This window comes from Natator depressus, chromosome 3, assembly GCF_965152275.1.
Source record: "Natator depressus isolate rNatDep1 chromosome 3, rNatDep2.hap1, whole genome shotgun sequence".
Lineage (NCBI taxonomy): Eukaryota > Metazoa > Chordata > Testudines > Cheloniidae > Natator > Natator depressus.
In genome coordinates, this window is record NC_134236.1 from 109434248 (window position 1) to 109461521 (window position 27274).

Genomic DNA, 27274 nt, shown 5'->3' on the forward strand with positions numbered 1-27274 from the left:
ACTCCTTTTCCATAGCCTCACCCGCTGAGTTACACTTCTCTTCCTGGAGGGGGTGACTTTGCTGTTGATGTGAATTAGATGCCTGAGTTGCAACTCTAGCTGTTCTCTCTTCCTGAGTCTGCTGTGTTGCTGTTTCCTTGTGGTGCTCCTCTAGCATTAGAAATAATACTACTAGAATAGTATGAGATAATGCTGTGACAGATTGAGAAGAACATTGGTCTTTCATTATTAAAGATCCCCAGCAATTAACAACAAGTTAACAGTAAATTTATGAATATGCGGGGTGTTGTTTCTAAACATTACGGCCAGAATTTTCAGAAGGGTTTGACAGCCACCATTGGGACCCTGGTTTAAAAAGACTTCAGTTGTCACTTATAAAATAAATAGTCAAATTTTCAAAAGAACTCAGCATATTTGGGTATCACGTCCTTTTGAAAATCAGGCCACAGTGTCACAGGGAAAGCTGCTGGATGGTGAACATTTTGTAAACCTGGACATCATTTAGGTGTCTACACCGCAGAGCTTTCTCTGGCTCTAGTTGTGGGAGCTCAGCATCAGAACATCTGGCCCTTAGGGAAATATATTCTAAATATAAATGCAATATTGATTGAAGCTCTGAATGAGGCATTAACATTTGCTTTGTTTTTGTTTGTTTCTAAAAGGGTAATTGATGGGTGGATTGTCTTGGTCCAAGTGATTGCTCGCCGTCCAAATCTGGTACAAGGTGATAGTGACTAAAAGTTACTCCCATCTGATGGCTGTTTCAGGTCATTTTATAAAATGAGTTGGTCATCGTGGTCCAGTTCCAAGTGGACGGATGTCCAAATCAGAAAATAGCACCTCATAGCTGGTGCTGGCATACCATGGAGATGGGTATGGAGAAACGGACAGATAGAGTTGGCTCTGATGGCTATTGCTGTTGTCAGTCTCAGCTGAGGTGTCAAAGAATGAATAGTCATTAAGATTAAGTCATGTACAAGCAGAATCACACTGGGGGACTCAGTTAAGAACATAAGAATGGCCATGCTGGGTCAGACCAAAGGTCCGTCTAGACCAGTATCCTGTTTTCCAAGAGCGGCTAATGCCAGGTGCCCCACAGGGAGTGAACAGAACAGGTAATCATCAAGTGATCCATCTCCTCTCGCCCATTCCCAGCTTCTGGCAAACAGAGGCAAGGCACACCATCCCTGCCCATCATGAAACAAGCTCAGAAACAGTTTCCTTACCTTGTAAAATGTCTTTTTTTAAGCTTTTCCCCCCCCTTTTTTTTTAGTAGTTTACGTTATAACGCAGTAGTGTACTGTATTTGCCTTTTTTTGGGCTCTGCTGCTGCCTGATTGTGTACTTCCAATTCTAAACGAGGTGTGTGGGTGACCGGTCAGTTTGTAACTGAGGTTCTGCTGTATGCAAAAAGAGATGTGACATGGTCAAAGTGATGGACTAGAGAAATGATCCTTACAGCAGCATTCTGAATAGATATGACTGGGGCAAGATTGCACTCATCAAGACCAGAGAAAATGATGCTGCAGGAATTGAGATGTGAGACAATAAGATTTCTAGTTGTGTGGATGGATGGGACTGTGGTATTAAAGACCAATCTGTTTGTCTGCTTCCTGAAGACAGTGTGGAGCTAATGGAAGATATTTTATTAATTGATTTAAGTTCTGCACTCTTAGTCCAGAGCTGGGGGAATTGAAATTCATGATTTTTTTTAAATGGCTGACATCAGAAAGGGTCCAGTTGGGAATTTCACTGAACCAGCCATAAGACTGAAATCTCTCGTCTGATTTTTCTCTCCCACTGGCAGCTTCTGTCATAATCTTGCCTTTTAAAAATAGGTGGGCTTCCTTCATATATCTTCTACTGCTGTCTTGATACTTTCTTCCACTGCATCAAAGTAGAAGTCATCATCAAAAAGGGAAGCTGGGGAGAATTTTGAGGCAGATGCATAGGTGCTGTAATGACTAGGTAGATATGCACAGAAAATGTACTATAAAAGAGGAAAGGAATGTTTAATAAATATATCTCCTCCTTCTCCCTGAGTGTGTCTGATCCAGGAACAAAAAGCAAGAGAGCTAAGAGATAGTTCAAGGGGTCAGTGAGCAAAAGTAGCCCTCAGTTTAATAGTTGTAAAAGGTTGTCATAATGTATCAAAAGTATTAGCAAGAACAGCCAAGTCCATAATGTTGTAAGCTTAGGCTGGAAATAAAGAATGACAAAATCAACAGTTAGTGTAAACTGATTGTACTAAGTGAAAAGGAATGAACTGTTTGTCTTCATTCCCACAACATGTGAAAATCGATAAGTGTGCATGCTGCGTGTAATTATGACCAATGACACACTGGCTCAAGTTCACCATTGCTAGACCACAGCATTGGTCCTAATCTTTTATCCCTGATCCTGCGATACAGCAGTGTAATTGTTGTCTAACACGTTATTTGTCTTTCATCTACTAATCTTTACAGTGAAGAAATGCTGCTTATTTTTTGGGAATGGATTAGAGACGTAGTAACGTAGAGGGTGGAAGGCAGGACAAAGAGATCCAGAAATGGCCACTTGACATGCAGAGTCTGGTTCTAATATGATCTTAATTGTAAGAGCTGGTACACAGATTGCCACTGATTGCCAAAAATAGCTACCTCCAATATCAGAGGTAGCTATTTTTAGAAATACTTTAACTATGCACTTTTCTCCTCTATTTTCCCAAACATTGTGCTTGTCACTAACGGGCAAGTAATACATTTGTGATTTTCGACACACGCTTACTGTTATATAAAGTGTTTTTCAAAAAGGTCAGGAAGGTTACCTTGAGACCGAACAAGTGCTGGGCTAGAATGATGGAGTAGAATAGAATTTCCATCTGGCAAGCACCTAGACACAACCACACGATGCAGAATTTTATGGAGACTACAAAATCTACTTTGATTTAGGAATTATTGATTCTTGACAACACTGTCAGTGCTGGCAGTCACAATCAGAGTCCGTGCAAGAGCGGGTGAGTATTCCCATGCCAGATAACATTCCATTTAATTTGGCTTCAGTTCTGCCTGAAGAATAGAGGTACCGTGAGGAAGATGCCTGAATAAAGTTACCGTTTTTAGCAAACATGCTGTGGTACAGGAGAATTAGCTGCTGCAGCTGAAATTTCCAGCCACTGCCAGGTTTGGTAACCATTGAACCTGTGACTGTGGAGATGCCCCCGTTTATTGAACGGTCACAAATTTAATACAACGCTATACATTTTGCTGCTCTCAAGGGAAGGAAAAAGAACCTCAGGGAATTTGTTTGAGGGGAGAATGGAGCTCCTGGATTCTAACGCTGACTCATACTGTAGTTAGCAGACCAATCAGTGCTACTGCAAGTCAAGGGTGGAACTCAGAAACCTATGGGATAGATAAAAATTGAAAGAAACAGGGTACGTGCTCCATCCTCCATAAAAAGGTTTTCAGTTGAGACCTAGTGTAACATTTCATTGGGGTGATGCATTGTTATTAAATAAGAGAAGAGGAACTCTCTTCCGATTCCCAAGAGGTTAAGCAGCAGCATCTAGCTTGTCATTGCATTTACATTGTGTATGTCTGTGTCAGTCGGCTTCTGTTCACTTTCTTCTTTGTAGAGAGCACTGTTAACTGTCCTGAAAAACCGGCATCTCATGCTCCACTGCCTCCTAAGTCTAAGCCTAAGCCTAAAAAAGCATCAATACCTCCAAAAAATGCTCCTCCTGCTGCCACTGCCACCAGCCATAAGAGTAATGAAGCACCTCATGTTAAAAAAAAAGTCAAGGCTCCTGCTAAGCAGCCCCCTGTCCCACCTCCCAAGCCAACAGGTCACAATGCAAATCGAGAAGCTGGTGAGTACTGGATAGGCAGTGCCAGAATGGTGGGTGCATGTGCATGGGGTTGCTTGTGCTAATTATTCTCTGTGTAAATTGTAATTACTAATGAATCTGCACCTTACTAGCTCTCCATTGGGCTCATACTTTGCTGTATAAAAGCTCCTCTGAAAATGGAGAAATCACTTTGCTGTCTAATGTCTGGATATGTGAGATTAAGTACTATACAGAGGTGAAGTAGAATATCCAGTTAACTGCAAAAACTGAGGGTAGAGGTGTTGGGAGAAGCTGCAGAGGAAAGGGTGAGTTCCAAGACAAAATTTATCTTCGTTACTCCCCCAAAGCTCTGGGAAATGTATCACTACATATTTCTTCTGGAAATAACTAACATTTCAGTAAATTTTATAAGACTACAAGTTCTCTTAAGAGGGCAGAATCTAAAACCACTAACTTAGCCCTAGAGACTCAAATATATTTGCCTCTAGCTGCTAGAATGATTACAGCTCATTGAAAAAGTCCAACTATTCCCTCAGTTGATGGATACTTTTCAAAGATACAGAATACCCTTATCATGACAAAATATGCTGCCAGATAAATCGCAGATATACCTACCCATTGGGATACTGTTTAGCTATCAGTTAGCAATGATATTGTAAGCAGTCAAGCCTACAACACTAATATCCTTTGACTGAGAGTGGTTATAAATTATAGGGTGACCCAAAAAAAAAAGTAAAACCACCAGAAGGCAATTAAAACACTAGTGATTTTATAATCAGTGCACTTTGTTTATGCACTAGGCCAACTGGAAAGCTGATTCAGTGCCTGCATTTTTCTCTCCAAATATATCACCATTGATAGATTGCAGATGTTGGCAGGTTTTGCGTTTGAAGCATGAAAGAAGAATCCTATTGAAGACACTACAAAGCTGCTAAAGTTTTGATAGTCACGTTACCAGAAAAAGTCTCATTCATGAACTTGACATTAACTACACCAGTTACCCAAATGTTCACTTTTAACCCAGAATGCATTGCTTGTATTCCACATTCAGGTGGAAAACTAAGTTCTTACAGGGTTGGGAAACTTTCTGACAAGGTAAAGCTAATAGATTTTTTTATAGAAATAAAGCAATGGATTTAGGTGAAGAAGGTGATTAGATCCATATTTTGAATTTAGGTAAATAATTATCTTACTTGTTTGCTTAAAATAGGTGCTATCCTGGGGCCTGATTCTGTCCTCAGTGATTTTGTACAACTCACACTCCTGGGAGAATTCTGTGCCAGAAAATTAAAAATTATGCGCTAAAAAATTTAAAATACTGCGCCAAAAAATACTGCAAAATTCTGCAGATTGTATTTATCAAAATAATGCAATATAATCACACTAGTTTCAATTGTTTTGGTAAGTTATTTAAACAGGAAAAAAGTCACAATAACTATTCAGCATTTCCTAAATACATGAAAGTTAAATGACAAATACTTGGTAACTAATACGCTGCATTCCAATTATAATCCTGGATTTTCATTTAAATTACATTACAGAACACCAAACGGAAAAATAAAAGTAGAATGTCATTTTAAGGGCTAGGCTTCACTGGCAACGCTAAAGTGCTGCAGCGGCAGCGTTGCCATGGCAGGGCTTTAACGTGGCTTGTGTAGTCGCGGCAGAGCGCTGGGAGAGAGCTCTTCCAGGGCTCTAAAAAAACACCTCCACGAGGGGCGCAGCTACCAGTGCTGGTGCACTGTCTACACTGGCGCTTTACAGCGCTGAAAGTTGCTGCACTCAGGGGAGTGTTTTTTCACACCCCTGAGTGAGAAAGTTACAGCACTGTAAATATCCAGTGTAGACAAGCCCTAAATTGCTCAGACTTTTCACACATGAAAGTCATACAGTTTTGCTAATCATTGTCCTGGACCTAGCTGGGTACTTTGGAAAATGCTTGGTTCTGATTTTCCTGACATTTTATTGACTGCTTGGTAAATGTTTTATTTGCCCTCAGAAGTCCTTTTATTTTTATTTTTTTTAAATGGGTAACTAAAAATATAATCCCATTATGCCACTTTGGCACAGGAAAAAAGTGAGAAAGCACATAGATCTTCCTAGCTGATTCCCTTACTGTCATTTATAAGGCTTACATCACTCTGGCAATGTAGGGGCCTTAAAACTTTTACAGGTTTTTATGCTCATGGGGGAATTGACTGAGACTGAGAACAGTTAACTAATAATAGAATAATTAACAATGTTACTATGCAGGCAGGTTGCTAGATTTTTGCCTCAGAGAATGAGATCAATTAACCATCAACAGAAACATTAACAAAATGTGGTTATTTTTACAAAAGCTGTTTTCTTTAATTTAAAAACAAACAATTTTCAGTAACATGATACTAATATTTAATTGTTTTTTCAGTTCTCAAGAAGTTATATTTTACTGGGCATGCAGGCTGCTACACTTCTGCCTTTGGGACAGAGCCTTCCTCCTGCATGACAAAAAAGACCTACCCTCCTCCACACCTCTCGAGCCACAGTATTGAGAGAGAAGGACAGAGTCTCTCTCGCTTGTTGGCCAGCCCGCCCCCTGACAGTGATCAACATCTGCCCCGCAGGCATGCATGCCCAGTCCCCCTCCCCCTGCAGTGATTTGCGTCTCTGAAGCTGCTCCAGGCACACTGGAACAGACGCACTGCCTGGGTTGCCGGGGAAACCCCCACAGATTTCTTTTGCATTTTTCTGCACGGCGGCCACAGAAATATGCAGGCCAAATGAATTGTGCACCCCCTCATGGGCGCAGAATTCTGTCAGGAGTAACTCCATAAAATTATTTAGATTGCATGAGTATAACTGAAACCTGCATTTGATCTGTTGGCTATTAAAGTAATACAGACTGTGCTAATAATTTATTTCAACATTAGGTATATCATGTTCCTTTAAAAGATGGGAAAAAAAATTATCTGTTTTACACTGGTGGCTTTCAAAATATTTAGCACACTATACCTATTGTAAGGCCCCAAGTACACTTATGGCAATACATATAAATAGAGCTGGTTGAAAATAGCGAGTTTTCCATCACAAATTATGATGAAAATAGAAAAAAAATAATTTTCTTTTAAATTTTCCATGGAAAATGTCAATTTATTGAAAACTGAAATATCTTGCCCCAAAATTGCAATGCTGCTGTGGTGCCTCATGGGAGTTGTAGGGTTCTCTGGGTGGACTACTTCTCCAATGAGGAACCATGGTCTTGCCTCCTGGAGAGGAGAGGCAATGCATCGTGGGAATCCCCAGCCACGATACGTCTTAGAATATATAGGCCAGCCAGTGAGCCCAGCCCATGGAGGAGAATGGGGACATGAGTCAGCTGAGCTTCTGTTCTCATGAGGCACCATGGCAGTATTTCCAAATTGGAAAAAAAATCTGGTTTTAGCTGAACTATTTTTATTTATTTATTTAGATGAAAAATTGAAATTTTCCATGGAAAGCAAACATTTTTCACACAAAAAAAATTTACTTAGTTGAAAACCCAATTTTCCATCAAAAGACCAGTTCTGATGGAAAAATTTCAGCCAGCCCCAACAATGACAAGAATGATAATACTTCTGACCCAGCTGAAATTAGGCAGGCGATGTCACAGGGAAACATTCTTGCAGTTTTCCAGCCTGATTTCAAGTCCAGAGAGGTTCTAAGAAAGAGACAAGATTTTTCAATACCCTCACCTTTTGAAGTTTAACCAGTGACCATTATAGATTGATTGTAGATTCTGTTGAGGTTTTTAACTTCAAGCATGTGTCTAACCTCGCTGATTTCAACCCTGTGCTTAATGCTTTACTGGATCAAGCCATATGCTGGATCTCAGCATCTTGCAGGATTAAGCCCTTTGTAAGCACCCTTCACCTTCACAGAAAGGTTTCTACTAAACATTGAGGAGGAATAAGATACTATTTGTTTCCATTGCAAGTTCTCACTTCTGCCTTTACATTTCTTTTCTTTTTGATTGATTGATTTATAAATTAGTTATCCCTAAAGCTCTGCTCATATGCAATACCTGCTTTACAGTGAGGTCCTGCTTTTGTGCATTTTACAGCTAGTTTGTGACATAAAGAGAGCAGCAAGTGATTTGCCTAAGGTCACACCCTATACCAGAGAACCTTCTAAATGTCTGTACCTCATAAAATTGTGTTAGAGGAGAAAATGGCATAATAGGCTTTCTCTGTTACTTTCCTGTTTCAGACTTCATGCAGTGGAAGCTGTTTTTGTATCATGAGCTTATTTCACTGAAATAAGTTTGGCAAATAGCTTTATTTTGGTTCCCATCATAATCTACTGTTTTAAAGATACAGTTAAGTGAATTTCTGTTACACATTGTTAGTCTTCTGTTCTACTCTGTAGCAGGAAGGTCTGGTGACCATCTGGCCTAGTGGTCAGCTCATGACTTTACAAGTTCTGCCAGTCAAGTCATCCCAGAGGGAGCCCCAGCTGCAGCCTCATTCACCCCATCATGTTCCAGAGCTCATCACTACAAAGGAGCTGGGGGGGAGGCAACATGGGGGGGAACCCACACTCCAACAGATACCAGCGCAGAGCCCCCAGGAGTCTCTCAACGTGGCCAGCCCAGTTACTGAGTTACCCCAAATTATGTATCCCCCTGGTCATTTCCTATCAGTCTGATGCTCTTCAGTTTGGGGCAAGGTTGCGGGCTAAGCAGATGCTCCTCAGTCTCTTAGGGTATGTCTACACTGCAATTAAAAGCCTGCAGCTGGCCTGTGCCCGCTGACTCTGGCTAAGCGGCTGTGTAATTGTAGTATAGATGTTCATGCCTTGGCTGGAGCCCGGGCTCTAGGACCCTGTGAGGTGAGAGGGTCCCAGAGCTAACCCGATCTCTGCAATTAAACAGCCCCTCAGCCTGAGTCCCAGGAAACCAAGTCAGCTGGCATGGGACTGCCCTGGGTGTCTAACAGCAATGTAGACATGTCATCAGTGTCCAGTTCAGTTAGTCAATCTGTCTCAGGGCTTTCAACTCTCAAAGAGCGAGGGATCCCAAATCCCCCTTCACAAAGCTGTTGCCACTCCCTGCACAGTTCTCAGCATCAGCCTTGTTTCCTGGTGCCACATGTAGTGCAGTGCAGAACAGTTCATTCCCCCACCCCCTTCCTTCTGGGCTGCCAGTGCCCCTAAAATGTTCCTCCACTGGGAACATGCTTTGCATCTGTTGAGGACCAGGGCCTCCGAGCGCAGTATTCCTCTGTTCCCCACCCTGGTTCAGAGTGGGGCCTGTTGATCCCATTCCATACTCAGAATGTTAATCCATTGATCTGTTACGTGATTCTTTTTTAAATGCTCCCATTGTCTTAATTTTAGTGCATTTCCCCTTACCAAAAAAAGTGTTTGACTTCACCAGTGTTTTGATTAAAAGGATTTAATTGTATGTTTTGTTTTGTGTTTAAATGAGAGTCAGAATTCTTGTATTCTCTCCCAGTTTAGCCACTGACTCATTGTGTGACCTTGGGCAAAACAGCTAGCTGTGCCTCAGTTTCCTCATCTGTAAAATGGGGAGAAAAGCCTTACAAGAACATTGCAAGACATAATTGGATGATATAAAGTGCATTTAGATTTTCATATGAAAGGTGCTATGGAATGGCAATAATGATGACAGTCTATAATACTCTGACAAAAAAACGTAATAGGAAAGGTTAGTGTTGAAGATTATTAACTTTAGCTGCAGACTAACTGGGATTATTTGTATCTTTTTGGGGCCAGCATTGTTTAGAAAAGAGGGACTAGGGAAGTTTTCACTGGAGCTAGTTCTCCACAGAATGCATGCAACTAATTCTCACAAATGCTCTACATTCATGTAAATCTACAGGAGGATGTACAGTACAATCATGCTTTAATGACTGTGAATCAAGACTTATACACAGACATAGTAACATTTTCAAAAGCCCCGATATGATTTAGGAAACTAAGTTTCATTTTCAAGAGTAATTTAGCACTGATTGCTTAAGTCCCACTGAAAGTCAGTAGCTCATAAAAGTCTCTGAGTCACTTTTGAAAATGAGACAGGCTTCTGTCACCCAAGCACTTCTGAAAATTTTTCCTGATGTGTAGCTAGCTATTCAGTCAGGACAACTGTGTTATTATTTTAAACAACTGGATTTTTAAGATTATTACTCGGCATTGGCCTAGTGGTCACCACACAGTGATGACAATCAGGATCTCTAGCCTCAGCTCTAATGACCTTGGGCAACTACTTACACCTTCTGCCTCTACCCACCTCTAAAACTGGAACTAATAAGACTTACCTACCTCACAGGGGACTTGTGAGGATCAAGTACTTAGCTGATGTTTGTCAAATGCTTAGAGTTATAGAAGTACTAAGTATAGTTGCTTTATTATTAAAATATCAAGTCACGATACAGTTCAAATGGTTTAAAGAAAAACTGCATTTCTGAGGTTGTAAAATGTTTGTCCTTTTTCATTTTAGCTAGTTCCTCTCACGTAAAAAAATCATCTGTCTCCAAGTCATCTTCTTCACAATCTCCTTCATCCACATCATCTCATCCGAAAGCCTCTAAGGAGACAGCACCTAGTAAAACGGGCACATCAGGAACTTCCAGGGGCAAGAGAAAACCCGGGAAGCAGTCAACCCCACGAACCCATGCAGGTGGGGACATTTCTTCCACCTCCAATGCAGCAGCAGACAGTTTAGAAACAAAGGTGGAAAACTCTCATCCAGAGCAACCTCCCTTCATAATTTCTGAAGCTGAAGATACAGACCAGCAGAGCAAACTGATTGTCCCGCCTCCTCCCACTGCTCCTCCTCCTCCGCCGCCGCCTTCCTCTCCTCCTTCAGCCAGTCAGTCCACTGACTCTCCAGAAACACCAAATGTACCCATTAGCACCGAAGCAGGCCTGTCTGTCCCAGGATCAGATTCTAATCCTCTTCTCCAGACTGAACATGAAACAGACAATGAAAACCTTAGCAGGGCAGCCCTAGACAGTAGCCTGGATAGGAGTGAAGAAAACACAACATGGTAAGACTCTACTGTCGTTGATAAGCAATAAGGTGCTCAGCTCATTGCTAGGGGTGGCGAAACAATTCAGATAAAGTAAGAAATGCTTGCAGTCTTGCACCTTTGCCTATCAGATCCAAAACTTTAGTTAACTTGTTTTTCATTATTATTCATTTTCACTTGCCTTTACGCTTCCATGTCCCAGTCAAAAGTAGAAGTGGCAAAATACATGAACAAAACTCGAAAATGCTTTCCCAACATAACCAGAATGACGTTTGCAATGGCAACTGCTCCCCTCTGCCACCCTTTTATAAGAATAATAATAGAAATATCTGCTTGGGGTATTTTTTTTTATCAACCAGAAAGGAAGAAGAATCAGAGACTCTGTAAAGTCCAGAAGGGACTTCACTATTGCCATTCTGCGTAACAGGAAGGGGCCCAAATATTGCAGTGATGGGCATCAATACCAAACCCTAAATAACCTTCCCTTGAGGCCCTGCCCTTGCACCACCTCTTCCACCAAGGCCCCACCTCGCACTCGCTCCTGTCTGCCCCCCTCCCCCCCATCGCTCACCCTTAAGGCATAGCTCCCTGACTTTTAAAAGTGATGGGGCCATAGCCCCCTGGCCCCCCTGCTCTGGTGCCCCTGAACCCAGTCACGGTCAGCATTAAACAGTGTTAAACAAGGTGTGGGGTTTGGTATCCAGAGACCGTAGCCTTCTTAGTACCATGGCAAGCACGGTTAAAAATCATTCAACCTTTTATCAAAGATACAGAGAAGAAGGAAGAACAGTTAAAGCACTGGAAATGTAAAGTATTAAGAAAGGCTTTCATTTTAACAACATCCCTTCTCCCTTTCCCTTTAGCTGGAGAAAATTTAGAAGGAAACCTCCACCCCCCCTTTGCTTGACAGTCTATTAGATGGTATCAAAGATGGCAATAATTGTCCATTTGGGGAGAAGAGAAGTTAGCTGAGATGTGCTGGAGCTGCTGTTGTTGTGTCTGTTGTTAAAGTCTGATCCCATTTCATCTAAAGCAGTGTTTGGGATTCATCTGGAGTGGTGATGTAACTGGGTCCCTCTCTCTGGCCCAGTCTGGTCAGAATATCCCTCGGGATTAGGACGAAGAAGATCTGGGGGGGTCCCAGCGTATGGTGGAGTTGGCAGCGATGAGGGTAAAGCTCAGTCCAGTAGTCTCCATCTGTTCTTCCATTGACACCCCCACCCCAGTCTCTTTCTTTTAAGGACCCAAAAAAGGGAATGATGGTGGAATAGCCCATCCCTTCATTATTTTGTCCACTAATTAGGCCTAGTATCCGACCCACCAATTTTGGCTCATTAATTTCTGGTTGTGCAGCTTCTATTTTTACCAAGCATGATTTCAACATAGTTCTTGAATCATATCAATGTGGTCTTTTTTTTTTTTTGTTTGGACTAATTTAGTGTCTATGTCTGGTTCTCTTGCACCTGTTTATAACATTAATTACTGAAATCAACTTGACCAACTTTTCATCAACATTTGTTATTTTAGGTTATTGTAACGTCTTACTGACTGAGCTCACAATTAGGGTAAACTTGTCAGCCCCATTATCACAACCGTGCTCTGTTTTCCTCACAAGAGAAATCAACATCATTCACAACCACACTAAGCAGTTCTAGTTTCTGCACTTAGATGGCATAAAGGGGCTGTAATCCAGATGCTAATCACCAGCAAAGAATTCCCCTGGCATAGAGGAACTCCCGGCTAGCACATCTCTGCCACGATCAAGCCCCCGTGCCTCTGTCCTTCCCTCTCATCCCACACAGAGGGTGGAAGGGCAGTGGGCATGGTGCAGCTGTACTCAGTTGCCCCAGTCCTCCACTGATATAGGCTCCACTAAGGAGAGGCATACACGAGTGGTGTAACTTAGAACTACCTGGTAGCAGCAGTCAGTGATGGAGCCAGGCTGGCCTTCAGATCAGGAAGCTGGAACTGGCCCTTTTGTACCATCCCATCCCCCTACCACAAGCAGACTTCTGGCTCAGGAGAGAATCTCCTGCACTGTATACACCTCTGATTGTTGGCTGTTTAATGCATTTTATGTATTACTGATGCAGCTCATCATTAAGACCATTTGCATCTCTTTATATATAAGATTAAGTCAGTCTGAATAAAACAGCTTGTATTTTCATGCTTGCTTATCCAGGCGGTCTCCTTTTGGTGTTCTGTCTTGCTTACCTTAATGTTACAGCATCTTTATTAGAATCATAGAATCATAGAATATCAGGGTTGGAAGGGACCCCAGAAGGTCATCTAGTCCAACCCCCTGCTCGAAGCAGGACCAATTCCCAGTTAAATCATCCCAGCCAGGGCTTTGTCAAGCCTGACCTTAAAAACCTCTAAGGAAGGGGATTATGTATCAACAGTTCAGTTACCAAAGAAGACCAGGAAGAGGAGACTCCTAACCTAGCAAGTCCTCAACCAACAGAAGAACCTCCTGAGCCTATGGCCAGTCTGGAAAGTGAGAGCAGCAAAGAGAGCCACACCAGTGACTCCGATTCAGATGGGCCAATACTCTACACTGATGATGACGATGATGATGACGATAACACAAGTGCAGAAAGTAAGACAATTTAAAGAGGGATGTGTGGGGGAGAGATGGTCACTTTATATGAATGGCAAAAGTAACCCATCAGTGAGCAGGTAGTTTAACTCAGCTATTTTCTGAAAGAGCCTCCTTCATCTTTGGTTATGGATTTTTCAGGCACTTGACTCTCTTAGCACAGATGATACACTGTGTGTGTGAACGTTTTGAAATTTCATCGGAGTGACCTATCTTGGAATGATCAGGAGGAAGATGTTTGTCACTGTGCTGAGTTGGGATGCAGGGGAATGGCAGTCTCGGTTATGCGATTGCTTGAGTATTTCATTCATTTGGCCATTGGTCCAATACAAGGCAAGCAGTATGAAAAATGTTATTCATAGGGGTACAGGGTAGCTCAGTTGATTTCTTTTGAGATTGGGTCCCACCCTTAGTTTAAGTATATTGGTGGGACAGTGTTGGGAGGCTTGCATTGTCATTGTCCATGCTGTATCAGGTTTTTAATGAATAGATGACTACAGCCCCCACAGCTTTCCATCTAAATACTTTACATGCACTAAATGCACTTTTAAAAAATGGATTTGCTGTTGTGTGATAATTTCACAGATTAGGTCATGTCTGCAGCGTGCTTTGAAGAGGAAAAGCACTATAAAAGTGCTAAGTAGCATTAAAAAATGAGGAGGGGGAGTGAGGGAGAAGAGGAGAATTAGACTGAACAGTGTAAGGCTTAAGAAAAGAGAAGCAGTTTGCTAAACATGCTGTTTTTAAAAAGAAAATAAAGTAACCTGTAATGTATCAGATTTCAGGTAGATTCAAGCCCAGATTTCTCATTTTTATCATATCACTTCACAGACGGTGGGTGAAGCTTGGAAATTCACTCACTACCTTTGAACATCTTGGCGGTCAGCTTGTTCTTTTCTGAGTCCTGAGTTCAGCCTTTTATTGTCATGAACCAAGTTGGAACTCTTTTTCTTCTGATGTTAATTAAAATTCCTCTCTTGCATGTGGAAAAAGCGGCTGCTGTGGGGATGTATTAAAAGTTCTTGCTGATAGTTTGCATCTGTAACCTGAGTGTGAATGAACCGACTGTCCCCCTCCTTTTTTCCTCAGGCTCTTTGGCAAATAAAATCCGTCGTAGGGATACTCTTGCTATCAAACTTGGCAACAGACCATCTAAAAAAGAATTGGAAGACAAAAATATCTTGCAGCGTACCTCCGAGGAGGAGAGGCAGGAAATCAGACATCAGATTGGAACGAAGCTAGTGAGGTATCCATTGCAATCTGAGGGTGGGTTTGGGAGGTAGGGAAAAAAACAAGAACACTGGCATCACATCTTAAATGCAGCCACGGTATTTGGTGCAGGATATTCTGGGTTGCCAGGTCTGTGAGCATCTGATACATTCTTATGGCATGAACTAAATTATTTTGTGTACTTAAGAGCCAGATTAAAAAACATATTTTATTCCTTAACGGTGGGTGTGATGCATCATATGTGTGGAATTCATGGGGCATTTTCCCTTTAATAATAGTAATAATAATAATAATAATTAATATAGGTATGTGGTTCTTATCACTAGTGTCCTGGCCAAATTCCAACTCCAGTAATCATATTGTGCTTACCTACATTTCCTCCATAGGTTAAAATGAATACACTGTACTTAACTTCTTGTCTTAAGCTGCCTTGCATAGTAGTGGTGGTACTGACATGCTCCAATCCAGAGGTGGCTGAATTTTGGCCATGGATAATAGATTATTACGCCACCCTAGTGGCTACATGGTTATGTTCATGTAGAGCTTTACACTTAAAGGGGAGTGTAAACCTGTGTAAGCACTATGAAGTTTAACACTCTTATCAAACTTTTTAACATTTCAGTCAGCACCTGGCACTTTAAGGGTCTGATTCAAAACCCACTGAAGTCAATGAAAGTCTTGAGAACTACTGATGAAAAGCACTATATAAGCGCTAGGTACTATATTATTTTATATTATTAATATTGTTGTTATTCAATGGGCTTTGGATCAGGTCCAAATTTTCTATGTACTTTTCACAATGAGTGACTGCTAAACAGATTAAAATCACTCATTTTTAACCCTGTCTGACTTTGTTCAAACTCTGTAAGCTGGAGATAGTCATGTGCACACTTGAAAATTTGTACATAACTCAGTCCTCCATTGACATGGGCTACTTTAATATATATACACAGTTACTGCAGCCGATTGCCTTAACAGGTTTCTTCTCTACAATGCAAATCAATGGAATACTATGTATTTGTGGGGAACTTCCGTTATTCAGTGCCAGTCCCCTGTAGCTACATCTCACCTGCTTCTCTTACCAGAAAGTCCATCCTGCAGAGCTCAGCCGCTCAATCCCACTTTCCAGTCTACCTCTGTGGCTCCAGCCCCTGCTGAAGTTTCATGCGCTCACCCACCCCTGTCTTTGCCCCTTCCTTCCATTTTCCCACAGACCAGCTAAGGTTTTCTAGTGCAGTCTGGTGGACGTGATTAGATTAATTATGCCAGTGATGCTCCTTGGTGAATCACAGGAGTTTACTAGACAGAGAAGCTGCCTCTGGGTCTCCTAACTTGCACAGATACCCAACGTTAACTTTCCTGTTGAAACTTCTCCTGCTTCTTTGCAGCCCAGAAGTGAATTTCTTTAGTAAATTTATGGCAATATTAACCATGTTTTATAGGATACAAGCCTGAAAATAAGTGGTTTTCAGACATTTTTAAAATGTTCAGATACTTTTTGGCATGTAGGTAACTAAAATAGTTTTGATTTAAATCTCCAGAGTTTGCATATATGTAGTACTCAGTCAGTAGTGTGCATTTTGCTGTGTTTAAAACAAATGAAATTGAAAGAATTTATAAATGCATGAAAATATTCCAACAGTTGCACAGTATATTACAATACAGTACAGGGGGTTTTTTGTACAGATTATTTCATCAAACTAGATCCCAAAGTGGAGTATTTTAGAGCCTTTTTTTAAAGGTTTGCGCACACAGTTACCATGATTGCATCCTCACATTGGTCACTGGCATATCTAAGTGGCCAACCATGCCTCATACTAGACATATGCCTGCTCAGTACCCAGTGTATGTGCTCAGTTGTAGAAACTGCATTCAGATTAACCGTGCAGTTGCACACCTACCCCTCAGTGGAAAATGAAGAGCATTAAAAGACTGATTAAAGGAGTTGCATTGCAGACGTTAACAAAGCAACCTGCTGTTTTTATTGTTAACCTTTGATTGAGAAATCTTGGTTTATAAATGGTCATTTAATTTGTACTCACAGGAGACTTAGTCAGAGGCCCACAACTGAAGAGCTAGAGCAGAGAAACATCCTGAAGCGTAAGTATTCTGTGCAGATTAGTGTAATTATTTATTCAGCAAAAAAGCACAACAACTGTGGGATTCATTAGGAACCTCGACTGCTAGTATAAAATGCTAGATTCATGCCTGGAGAGAGATTGGTGCTTGGTGAAGTAGCATCTTGACATTAGACCCACCATAAATCTGTAATGGCAGCACTAAATACAGGCTGTAGTCAGGGAGACAAACTGAGTCATTGGTCACACCCATACTCTTTCCCTTGCCTTCAGTAGAGCTGCATGAGTGTGTCTGAGCGCAGAATCTGCTCCTACTGTTATAAAAATCAGTCAGACAGGTACTTCTTAAAGGTATTTTTAATTCTTTTCATCACTCCCCACTAACTTTTATAAGGAGGAAGGGAAATATTCTGTGCCCCCCAAACAGAGGTAAACATGAGTGAGTAAAGTACAAAGAGCGAAAGAGAGGTGAAGGGTCCTGGAGGAGAGGAGACAATACATTCCAGTTCCTTGAAGATGTAAAAGAAACCATGCCTCCCTAAAGCTGTATTAGTATTGCTGGGATCCTTTGTAATGGGGAGGGAGGAGGAGAGGCAGCATGCCGCCACTGATGTCAGCCCTGCCCACCCTCAGATCTGCTTCTCCCATAACTATAGTTATGCATTTTTCCATATTGCCCCCATGCATGGAACACCCTCGCTCAACTGATCCGTAAGGCTGCCACTCACCTCTCAGGACTCAGACCTTCCCTGACATCTACAAGCAATTGGCCCGTTATCCTGAATAGGTTGAGTATAGCTGATGTGTTGTTTAATTGTTGAAAAAAGCAATGGGTATGAAGTATATTGTACATACTTTGATTGTTTGCCCATCTTCACCCTTATTTATGTTGCTTGCCTACTCAAACGGCTAAGCTCTTTGGGGTAGAGACTTGTGTCTTCCTTTGTGAGTGCCCAATACCTACCATATTATGGGTTCTACCCGCATATGAGTAATAAACGACAGCAATAATAATAGGAAAACTAGTCCGTTTACAACCAAAAAAACCCACCATGTAGACTAGATGTGTAGAAATTTTCTAACCATGACATAAATGATACAATGTGTGTAATGCTACATTTTTCAAGCACATAGTCAACCATTGCATGCCTGGAATCCATCTCAAAATACCTACACACAATGTGTGAGTGGAAGAGAGGAAGAGAAGAAGGCATGGATGGCATGCCTTGTGAAATCCAAGTGACTTTGGCAACATCACTTGATCAGGCCAACAAATCAAAAAAAAAGGTTATCAGCTTTCAGAGAAACCATAAAGCTGATAAAATACCAGTGATGTCATCCAGCCTTTAGGATAATTACTAAAATTGTAGCTTCTGGTTATCTGCTATGCACTGTGGTACATAAAAGAGGGTTCAACAAACTCCTAGCCAAGAGGTGATCTGCAATATATTTTGTAATGAGGAAAATTTTGAATCTCTGCATTACACTATCAAATGTAATAAAGATAAACTGTGAAGTATAACCATATTAATCTGATAACCAGTCAGCAAACACTGGACCACATGCAGGGTTTAAAATCTCATATAGTATTTCCTGGAGCCCCAGGGCTGGGGGTTTCTGCCCCACAGGAGGTGCCGGGGCTGATGGTTTCTGCCCCACAGGGGACACTAGGGCTCGGGGCTCCTGCCCCACGGGGCGCACCGGGGTTCGGGGCTTCCGCCTAAAGCCTTTGAAAAAATTTACCGAAGCTCCGCTCTGGACAACTCCAGCTGAATTTAAGCCCTGACTACACGAGAAAGATAATTCCAAAAACTCATACCAGTATATCACAAGCTACTTCTGCTGACTTTGAGGACACGAGTTACACTTTCCCTGTCCAGGTCTACTAAACGTGATCTATCAACATGTCAAAGGACACAATCAAACTAAAAATTACACCTAGAACTAATTTTTTGACCTACTACTGTTACACATAACACGAATATAGATGATAGAGATTAACAGAAGATAAATATTTTCTCTGTCATTTCAGCTTGTTTATCTTGTGGGTTTGACAGCACTTTGTGTATAGTAACTTTCACTGTTTTCATAGAATAAACAGTCATTTTCCGTCAAAATTTATAACTCTGCTGGACACTAAAAACCATGGTTTTAACAGAGACACTGGTTTTGTGGCTCATTACAGTTTGTAATACACCCTACTGCCTGCTAACCCTCCATTGTTCTACAACTGCAGAGGTGTTAATTGCCCACTTTGTTTTAAGTGGTCTCCTACAGTGTGTGTATGTAGAATTGTTATGTTTAACAATCTTTAACACCTTGAATTTAGCTTGAACACTCAGGTTACTTTCCCCATACTTGAAGAGAGCTGGTCTACAATGAAAACTTACATAGGTCTAACTTCGTCTCCCAGGGGTGTGAAAAATCCGCACCCCTGGTGACGTAGCTATGCAGACCTAACCCCCTGCTATGTGCACAGCGGTAGGTTGATGGAAGAATTCGTCCGTCGACCTAGGAACCACATCTCAGATCAGGTCTGTACTAGCGCTTATGTCGGCAAAACGTTTGTCACTCAGGGGTGTGAAAAAAACACACCCCAAGCGACATAAATTTTGCCGACATAAGCGTTCATGTGCACTGTGCTATGTCGGCGGAGCACACTCTCCCACCAACATTGCTACTCCCACTCGTTGAGCTGCGTTTATTATGTCAATGGGAGAGCTCTCTCTCGTTGGTATAATGCGGCTACATGAGCGCTTTTACAGTGGCACAGCTGTAAGTGTAGACATGGCCTCAGGGAGGGTGGATTAACTATAACAATGGGAGAATCCCTCCCATTGCTGTAGTGAGTGTCTACACCACTGTAAAAACAAGGAGGAGTCCTTGTGGCACCTTAGAGACTAGCAAATTTATTTGGGCATAAGCTTTCGTGGGCTATAACCCACTTAATCAGATGCATGGAGTGGAAAATACAGTAGCAGGTATAAATACACATCACATGAAAAGATGGGCCATTGCCTTACCAAGTGGGGGGTCAGTGCTAAGGAGGCCAATTCAATTAGGGTGGATGTGGCCATTCCCAACAGTTAACAAGAAGGGGTGAATATCAACAAAGGGAAAATTATTTTTTGTAGTGACCCAGCCACTCCCAGTCTTTATTCAGGCCTAATTTGATGGTGTCAAGTTTGCAAATTAATTCCAGTTCTGCAGTTTCTTGTTGAAGTCTGTTTGTGAAGTTTTTTTTGTTGAAGAATGGCCACTTTTAAGTCTGTTATTGAGTGTCCAGGGAGACTGAAGTGCTCTCCTACTAGTTTCATGTTTTAAGTGTAAACATATCCTCACCTACCTGGTCTCTCTCATTTTCCTGTGGTATTTGTGTGGGTCTTGCTCCGAGAAGCAGGAGAAAGAAAAACATTTCAAAAATTAGGAAATTTTTATTGTAAAAGGTGGCGTGGGCACTCAAGAGCACATGTACCTGAAACTACTTTTTATTCATTTTTTAAATTTAACACATTTCAAGTCGATGGTGATCTTTTAAATGCCAAACAGGTGTGTTGCTTACTTTGACAGTGCCCTTAGCCCATTACCAGTGTGGGCTTTCTGAAATTCTCTTAGCTCTTAAACCAAATGTATTGTTTATGGGTTTCTTGTGCCCACTTCCTATGGACCGTTCTGAAATGTTTACATTCCTTACATTCCTGTATTGTTGTTGTGTGCAGGATTTGTGAGTGAGTCAGAATTTCTTTCATAAAGCTTCCTTTCTGCTGTGGTGGGTTGTGTTAGTGTTAGAACTGCCCATAAACAGAGCAGTACTGCAGCTGGAGAAAAATTGTGATTTGATTTATTTTTTAGCATACGTTTGGGATAGATTAGCTGATGCACAGATCAAATTGATCCAAATATTTGCCCCAAAATTAAGTTGAATCCAAACCTTTCATAAGGATCAGAAAAGTTTTTAATACTTTGGTTTTTTGCACCTCTAGCTAAAGCAAAGATTTATGATGTCAAAAGATATTTTTTATTTTTATAGTTTCAGCTAAACCAGGAAGTACTGGAAATCCTGTGACAGAGATTCTAGCCTGATTTCTAGATCATAGACCCTTGGATAAGTGTGTATAAGCATCCAGACTTTTGTACCCTTCCACATTAAAAATGAAAAGTTAAGTAGTAACTTGAATGAGTTCTAACACAGGCTGGTTTCTTGTATGCTGACTTTGAAACATTTTAGATGTGCATCCTTGAATCAATTATGGTGTTGCATTATAGCAAGGAAGCTTTTTCAACTCTCACAAGGAATCAAGTTTACAGCCATTGTGTTTTTCTGTAGCTGTAAAGAATAGCAAGGCTTTTTGGACCGTGTGCCTGTCCTCTTGCCAAGCCTGGCTTTTTAGAAACATGATGTAGCTTTTGGTGCTAGTTAGGGAATATTAATGATTATCTTTGAATGTGAAAACAGAAACTGCTTTTTGTTTTTGACAGCATTCCAGGATCCTAGTGCTTTGTTTGTCGTCTTTTTCATTTCCCTAGCAATCCTACAAAGTAATCTAAACATAGCTAATCCCCACAGGGACTCAGTGGAAAGTTCAGTTTTACGCTCCTGGATTACTTTATAGTTGAAAACAGAACAGTCCTTATGCGGAAAGATTTCTCTCTTTTCTTCCTGACTTTCTGTGGTGAATTAAAAGTCCCATAATGAGGCCAGGGTCTAAAATGCCAGTATTTTCTGTCGCAGTCGTGGCATAGATGTTTATTTCTCCAAGGTCACTGATTTAAAGAGACACCAAAATATCCCATAATTGACATCAATTTAAAATTCCTCTCATCTAGGATCAAATTCTGGCTTGGGCAGTGCCTTCATGTATGTTCCAGAAGCAGCAGCCAGGAGAGGAAGGAAACCATAGAATAGTTTTTCCAGTCAAATTCCAGCTGCCCTTCAAACCAGAGGAGATCACTCTGCAGGTCGTCCGTAGGTGGAGCTGCAAAGGGACATTCCAGGATAGGGCTTGCAGATTGCGAGCATGGTGTGTGCATTTAACTCTCAGCCCCATACAGATGATTTCTGCTCCTAGGGTGGAGAGCGGCCAAACTGGTCCCATGAACACTTCTTTTGCAGCATGAATGTGTATGCCTGTTTGGGCAAGTCAGCCACTTTCATACCTGCAGCCAGAATTTGGCACTGAGGAGGGATTTTCTAATGTGCCTAAGTGAGTTAGGAGCACATCTGAATTTTGGTGATACTCATGCTCCTAAATCACTTAGGCGTCTTTCAAAATCTCACCCTGTATGGCCAATTACAGAAAACAAAAACATTATTCTATTGCTGAGAACTGTTTTAAGGACAGTATTTATGTAGGAATTACACTAAAACAATGTTTGGTCTTCTTGGCCAACTATCTCCTGTGCATCCTCTTGTGGTCTAGGGTCTTGCTACAGGCAGCCTGTCTCAGTTTTTCCCTCTTGGACTGTTCAAATAAAATTTCACCCAGGCATTTTCTTGGTCAAAAATATCCCTTCTTGGAGTCTGGGTTTATTAATATAAAATAAACTCTAAATAAAATTTAAAATCCCAAACAAAGTCCATTCATAATCCCACACAACACAAGGTTTCTCTTCCACCTCCCAGCCTTTCCTGCTTGGGGCCTTTGCATTGTCTCTCCTGCATGGACTGGATCTTTCCCAGGGGTCCCTACCATGATCAACTCCCATAGTCTGAGGGTCTTCCTCACAGAAGCTTTTGCAGACTCCACAGCTTCCTGAGCTTCTCCCCTTCATTGCAGAGCAGCCCATTGCTGCTCTTTCTAGGGCAAACCACCCAGAATCCCTAATCTCTCCAAGATGGGGATCATGCTGTATCAGGGTTGACTAGCCATAGCCCTCCAACCCTGAAGGGGCAATCCACCCTGTTACAGTGTGAAAAGGGTGTTTTATGCGTGAGTTACAGTGCTGAGTGCCTTAAGTCAGTGAGCCAGCTCCTCAGCCAGTGTATCAAAGAACTCTACGTAGCCACAGGATTTCAGTCCTTTTTCTTTAGGGCTTGAGTTTTATTTCTCCAAATAAAACAGTTCAACATAAGTTCAACATATAAGCCATGTCCTTTCCCCTGACTGCAGGGTCTCCTGATGGAGCTCATCTACTCAGTGCAGGCCTCGTTCCTCACACCCTCTGTGTGGGTATAAAGAAGGCTCTCTATTCCCTTCTGCTGGAGCTTTCCTTCAACAGAGTGGCTTCCAGCTAGAGCTGTTCAGGAATTTTTCAACTAAACATTTCTTTGGATTCATCAAAACCAAAATGTTCTTGTGGAAATGTCTCAGTTTCCACTAAAATTTCAGTGGGAAGATTTCTTCGGTCCGGGATGAACTTTCAGGTGAAGGAACAAGGGTAGGAGGAAAGAGAGAAACAGACAAACACACATACCCAATAGCCAAGTGGTTACAGCACTCCTCTGGGATGTGGGAGACCCACATTCATGTCCCTGCTCCAAATCAGGCAGAGTAGGGGCTCAAATCTGGGTCTCCCACATCGCTAACCACTGGGCTGTTACTAGTGGGGGCAGTCTCTCTTGTTAATAATTTTTCACAAAAGAATTCAAAAGGTCTCATTTTCACTCAGATGCAAAACAAAAACAAATATCCCAATCTCAAAATTATTCACAAAATGGAATTCTTTTTGGCCAGTCCTACTTCCAGCCTTCCTAGCCTGCTCCCTTCAAGGTGCACACTCCCAGGCCTGGTTGCTAAGGAGAAACTCTCTGCTCTTTTCTCATCTGTAGCCTTCTCCCTGAACTCAAGCTTCCCAACAGGCCTAGCTCTGAGTTACAATCTTCAACCATGTGACCCCAGAATTTATTCCCTTCACCTTGGTGGCACAGAGGGCAGCTGAGCTCTGACCCCCTTAAAAGGCCAGCACATCCTGTGCCTACTGCCAAGTAATTGTATCCCCAAATTTAAAAGAATTATGGTCTAGAGAAACATAGATCCGGTAGACTAAATGATTAGTAATGGTTCCTTGTGATATAAATTCAGAGACATAATCCCAGTATTTCTCATATGGAGGTTCTTACCATGCTTTAAGACATACAGTGATTTAGACAAGCAAGAGAATTCAAAGTTATGAATAATAACTAATTCTAGAAAGAAAATAACAAAAACAGGCAACAGTACAATGTGTGTGTTCACTTACAATCTCCTCTGGGCTCTCTCTTCCCTCATGAAGAGCTTGCAACAGAGATTACACCCGGGAGATCCAGTTCCTGTAGGGACAGTCTTCTCTAAATGAGCTAAAACCAAGTGAATTAATCCCTAATTTAATAGATCCTGTGTAGTTACCTTAGATATTGTGGTTATTGATTACAAAGGGAAATTTGTTTAAAAGTAAGTCATTTCCACGTGAGTTATCATAAATATACTAAAACAGCTAATAAATGAGTAAAGGTAAGTGATCTTGCTAAACTCTGTGAAATACAGTAAAGGAAAGAGAGCTTTAGTTAGACTACTTAAAGAAGTCATATGAAGAATATTCACTTCCATATCTCAATACATGTAATTTCAATCATAGAGTTAACCTAGCCTTGGCAGTCTTTGCAAAATTTTATCTCGCTTGAAGCTTGAAGTTTGGTGGCAAAATCTTCTTGTGGAGCAATGCCTGTGTTGATGACTTCTTTCTGGTGCTGTGATTTTCGTCTGATGCTGTTTTTTGTTGTTTGTTTCTTTCTCTGCATCTCATGCTTTATCAAAGGAAATTTACGAGTACTGAATGATGTTCTGTCTTCAGTGATACCCGGGTCACCCTCTGTGAAAACATGTACAACAGGTGTACCTGTTGAACAACCGTAAGCCTAATGCCTACGCGAGATTCAAACTCCGTTTTGGAAACACTGTATGTTCACACAGTTTGGCCATTTATTATGGATGAGGGCAAATCATACTGAACAAGTGTTCAAAACTGTGCTCTCACCTTCTTCTAACGCAGTTTGGTCACATCCGCAGTGGACAGATAAACTCCTTTAGAACTAGAGTTGGTCCTGAACCAAAACCCTCGATCCAAACTCATGACCTTGGGGAAATGTGGATCCAGATCTGAACTTTGCAGTTCAGCCAACATCTCTGATTAGAATATTTCATCCACAGTAAAGATACACTCAGACATAAGCAACAGAGCTGGGCAAATGATACAAATAATTTTCTGCAAACATTCATCAGTTTAAAATAATTTGTTTCACCCATGTTTGTACCCCTTTTTAATTTGCTTTCCACAGACATTCAGGCAATCAGTTTTCACTGACACAAAAGTTTCTGGAAAGCAAATTTCAGTTACATGCACAAATATCTGCAGAAATTTTAAAGTTGTGTATGCAATTATTTGCCTCATCTGACCAAGGAGCCAAAATAATAAATTGTGATTGGTCTGACTAATCACAGTTAACCAAGACAGTTCAAATTATGAAAATCAGATACTCACTGAGAACTATTAATGATCAATCCATGGAATCTAATAAAAAACAACAACAAAGCAGTTCACTGTCTAATTTCCACTAACAAACAAATTTGAGGAATTTGCTCTCTGCTCATGGATATTCTGGGAGCAAAAAAAAGAGGTTAGGTTCATCAGGTAGGTTGTTCACTGCAAATTATTTTCTCTGCCCTAGTAAACACAATTAAACTCTGATTCTAGACTAAGGTAAAGGGGACCTTGGGAATAAAGGCAATGATGATCTTAGTCTCTTGGCAGGTAGGTGAAGCAGCTGTGCAACTCCTTGTTTGTTATTTCACAGAGTGGAAATGACGGTAGCCTCTCTGCTATATTCCAGGCACAGGGTAATAGCTACAGAAGGCTACAGAGTTGGGAATTGGAGAGGACAGAGAAAGGCAATGAGAACACACACACAAAAATAGGATAGCTCAGAAATATGAGTATGCATGAACCAATATTCTAAGGCCTGAAACTTACTACCAGGAGAAATATACCATATACAGTTATAGCCCCTTAGTCATCCCCTTTATTTCTCTCTTCCAAAAACAGAGAAGAATGAAGAAGAAGAACAGGAAGCCAGGAGGGAATTAAAACGCAGACTCAGCAGAAAGGTGATAAAATGTTTATGTGTAGTATACTTGTATGTATAATAAAGGATGAGAATTTTTCTTTATACTATTCTAAAGTATATTCAGGCATACTGACAAAATTCCCTTTCCCATCTCCATTTCCCCAAAAGATAAACCCTGTTTAAAAGACAGAATGGGCCAAAGTCATCCTTGGTATAAATCCAGTCTGTCCAATTTTCCCTAGCATTTTTACAGGGCAGAACTGCCATCTTTGAAGGAAATGTAGGGCCCGATTGTGATTAGCCTTTGCATGTGTGTGTAAGGAGGGGGTGTGAGTACCAGGAGCTTTCCCGAGTGTGCGCACACACACCCATGCAACCCCAGGTGTAGGTACTTGCCTCTTTTGGAAAAGGAGGGTGCTGGAAGAGGTCTGAGGCCCTGAAGAGCCCTCCACCACTATCCCATACACAAGCCGGTAGAGCTTGCCCATCACAGATGGGAGCACATACTACATTCTCCTGTTCAGGGTTGGCCTAACTCTGTTCCCATTGAAGTCAATGGTAAATCTCCCACTCACTTCAGTGGTAGCAGACGTAAACCAACACTGAAGGTTTCTGAAAATCCCACCCACAGTGCCTCAGTGATGCACAGTGTCTCTCAGAGCTCTTAGTGGGACAACGGCACAGTCCTGATCCATCGAGTGTATCTAAATCACTAAAATTGATCATCAAGACCAAAGTGGGTAGTACCATGTAAAACATTGCAATGCAAGACTCTCTCAACAGGTAATGTATAACTTTTTGCTTGTCTTTCATAGTCTAGTACAAGAGAAAACCACAGTATACAAAATATTTATCATTGTGCCCAAGTCAATTGTTAAATTGTGTTACTTTTTTGGATTGTGATCTTCCTGTTAATCTCATGGATGTCTCTTTTTTCTGAATAATGAGAAGTTTAAAACCTTAAAAAATAATTTTACATATATATATAATGCACATATTTGATGTGTGTGTACATATATATTATTAATTATATATATGTGATCCTGAAGCAACAAGCACATAAAAAATTAATGTTTTTCTAATTGTGTCTAAATTGCTTGTAAACATGCATGTTATTGCAGATTAGGGCTATATTCTGCTCTCCATTAAACCAATGCAAACCCAGAGATTTCAACTGGATTTTGGGAATACAGGACTGTCATACTAGATCAGACCCAAGGTCCACTTAGTTTCATATCCTGTCTCTGACAGTGGCCAGCACCAGATGTTTCAGAGGAAGGTGTAAGAATCCCATAGTAGACAGATGTGAGATTATCTGCCCCCTACCCTGAGCTCATCCTGGACCCTAACAGTTACAGATTAAACCCCCTGAAGCAGAAGGTTTAATATTCCTTCCAAAATTGTGTTAATTGAAATAATGTTGGATATTCTTGCTATCCATACAACTATCCAATCCCTTTTCAAATCTTGTTTAGTTCTTGGCCTCAGTGA

At 41.2% G+C, this 27274-nt stretch overlaps 1 protein-coding gene across 3 annotated transcripts in view; it reads left to right on the forward strand.

Annotated features, from left to right (window-relative positions):
- The window catches only part of PHACTR2 (phosphatase and actin regulator 2), a 182315-nt gene that overhangs the window by 142028 nt on the left and 13013 nt on the right, over nucleotides 1–27274 (forward strand). For 2 of the 3 annotated variants that reach the window (XM_074948543.1, XM_074948542.1), the window contains exons 5-10: nucleotides 3617–3850; nucleotides 10305–10854; nucleotides 13239–13435; nucleotides 14525–14681; nucleotides 16710–16765; nucleotides 25762–25823. In XM_074948543.1, the coding sequence (XP_074804644.1) occupies nucleotides 3617–3850; nucleotides 10305–10854; nucleotides 13239–13435; nucleotides 14525–14681; nucleotides 16710–16765; nucleotides 25762–25823 (1256 nt within the window). The remainder of the gene's footprint in view (nucleotides 1–3616; nucleotides 3851–10304; nucleotides 10855–13238; nucleotides 13436–14524; nucleotides 14682–16709; nucleotides 16766–25761; nucleotides 25824–27274) is intronic. The other variant, XM_074948544.1, reaches the window with a different exon arrangement.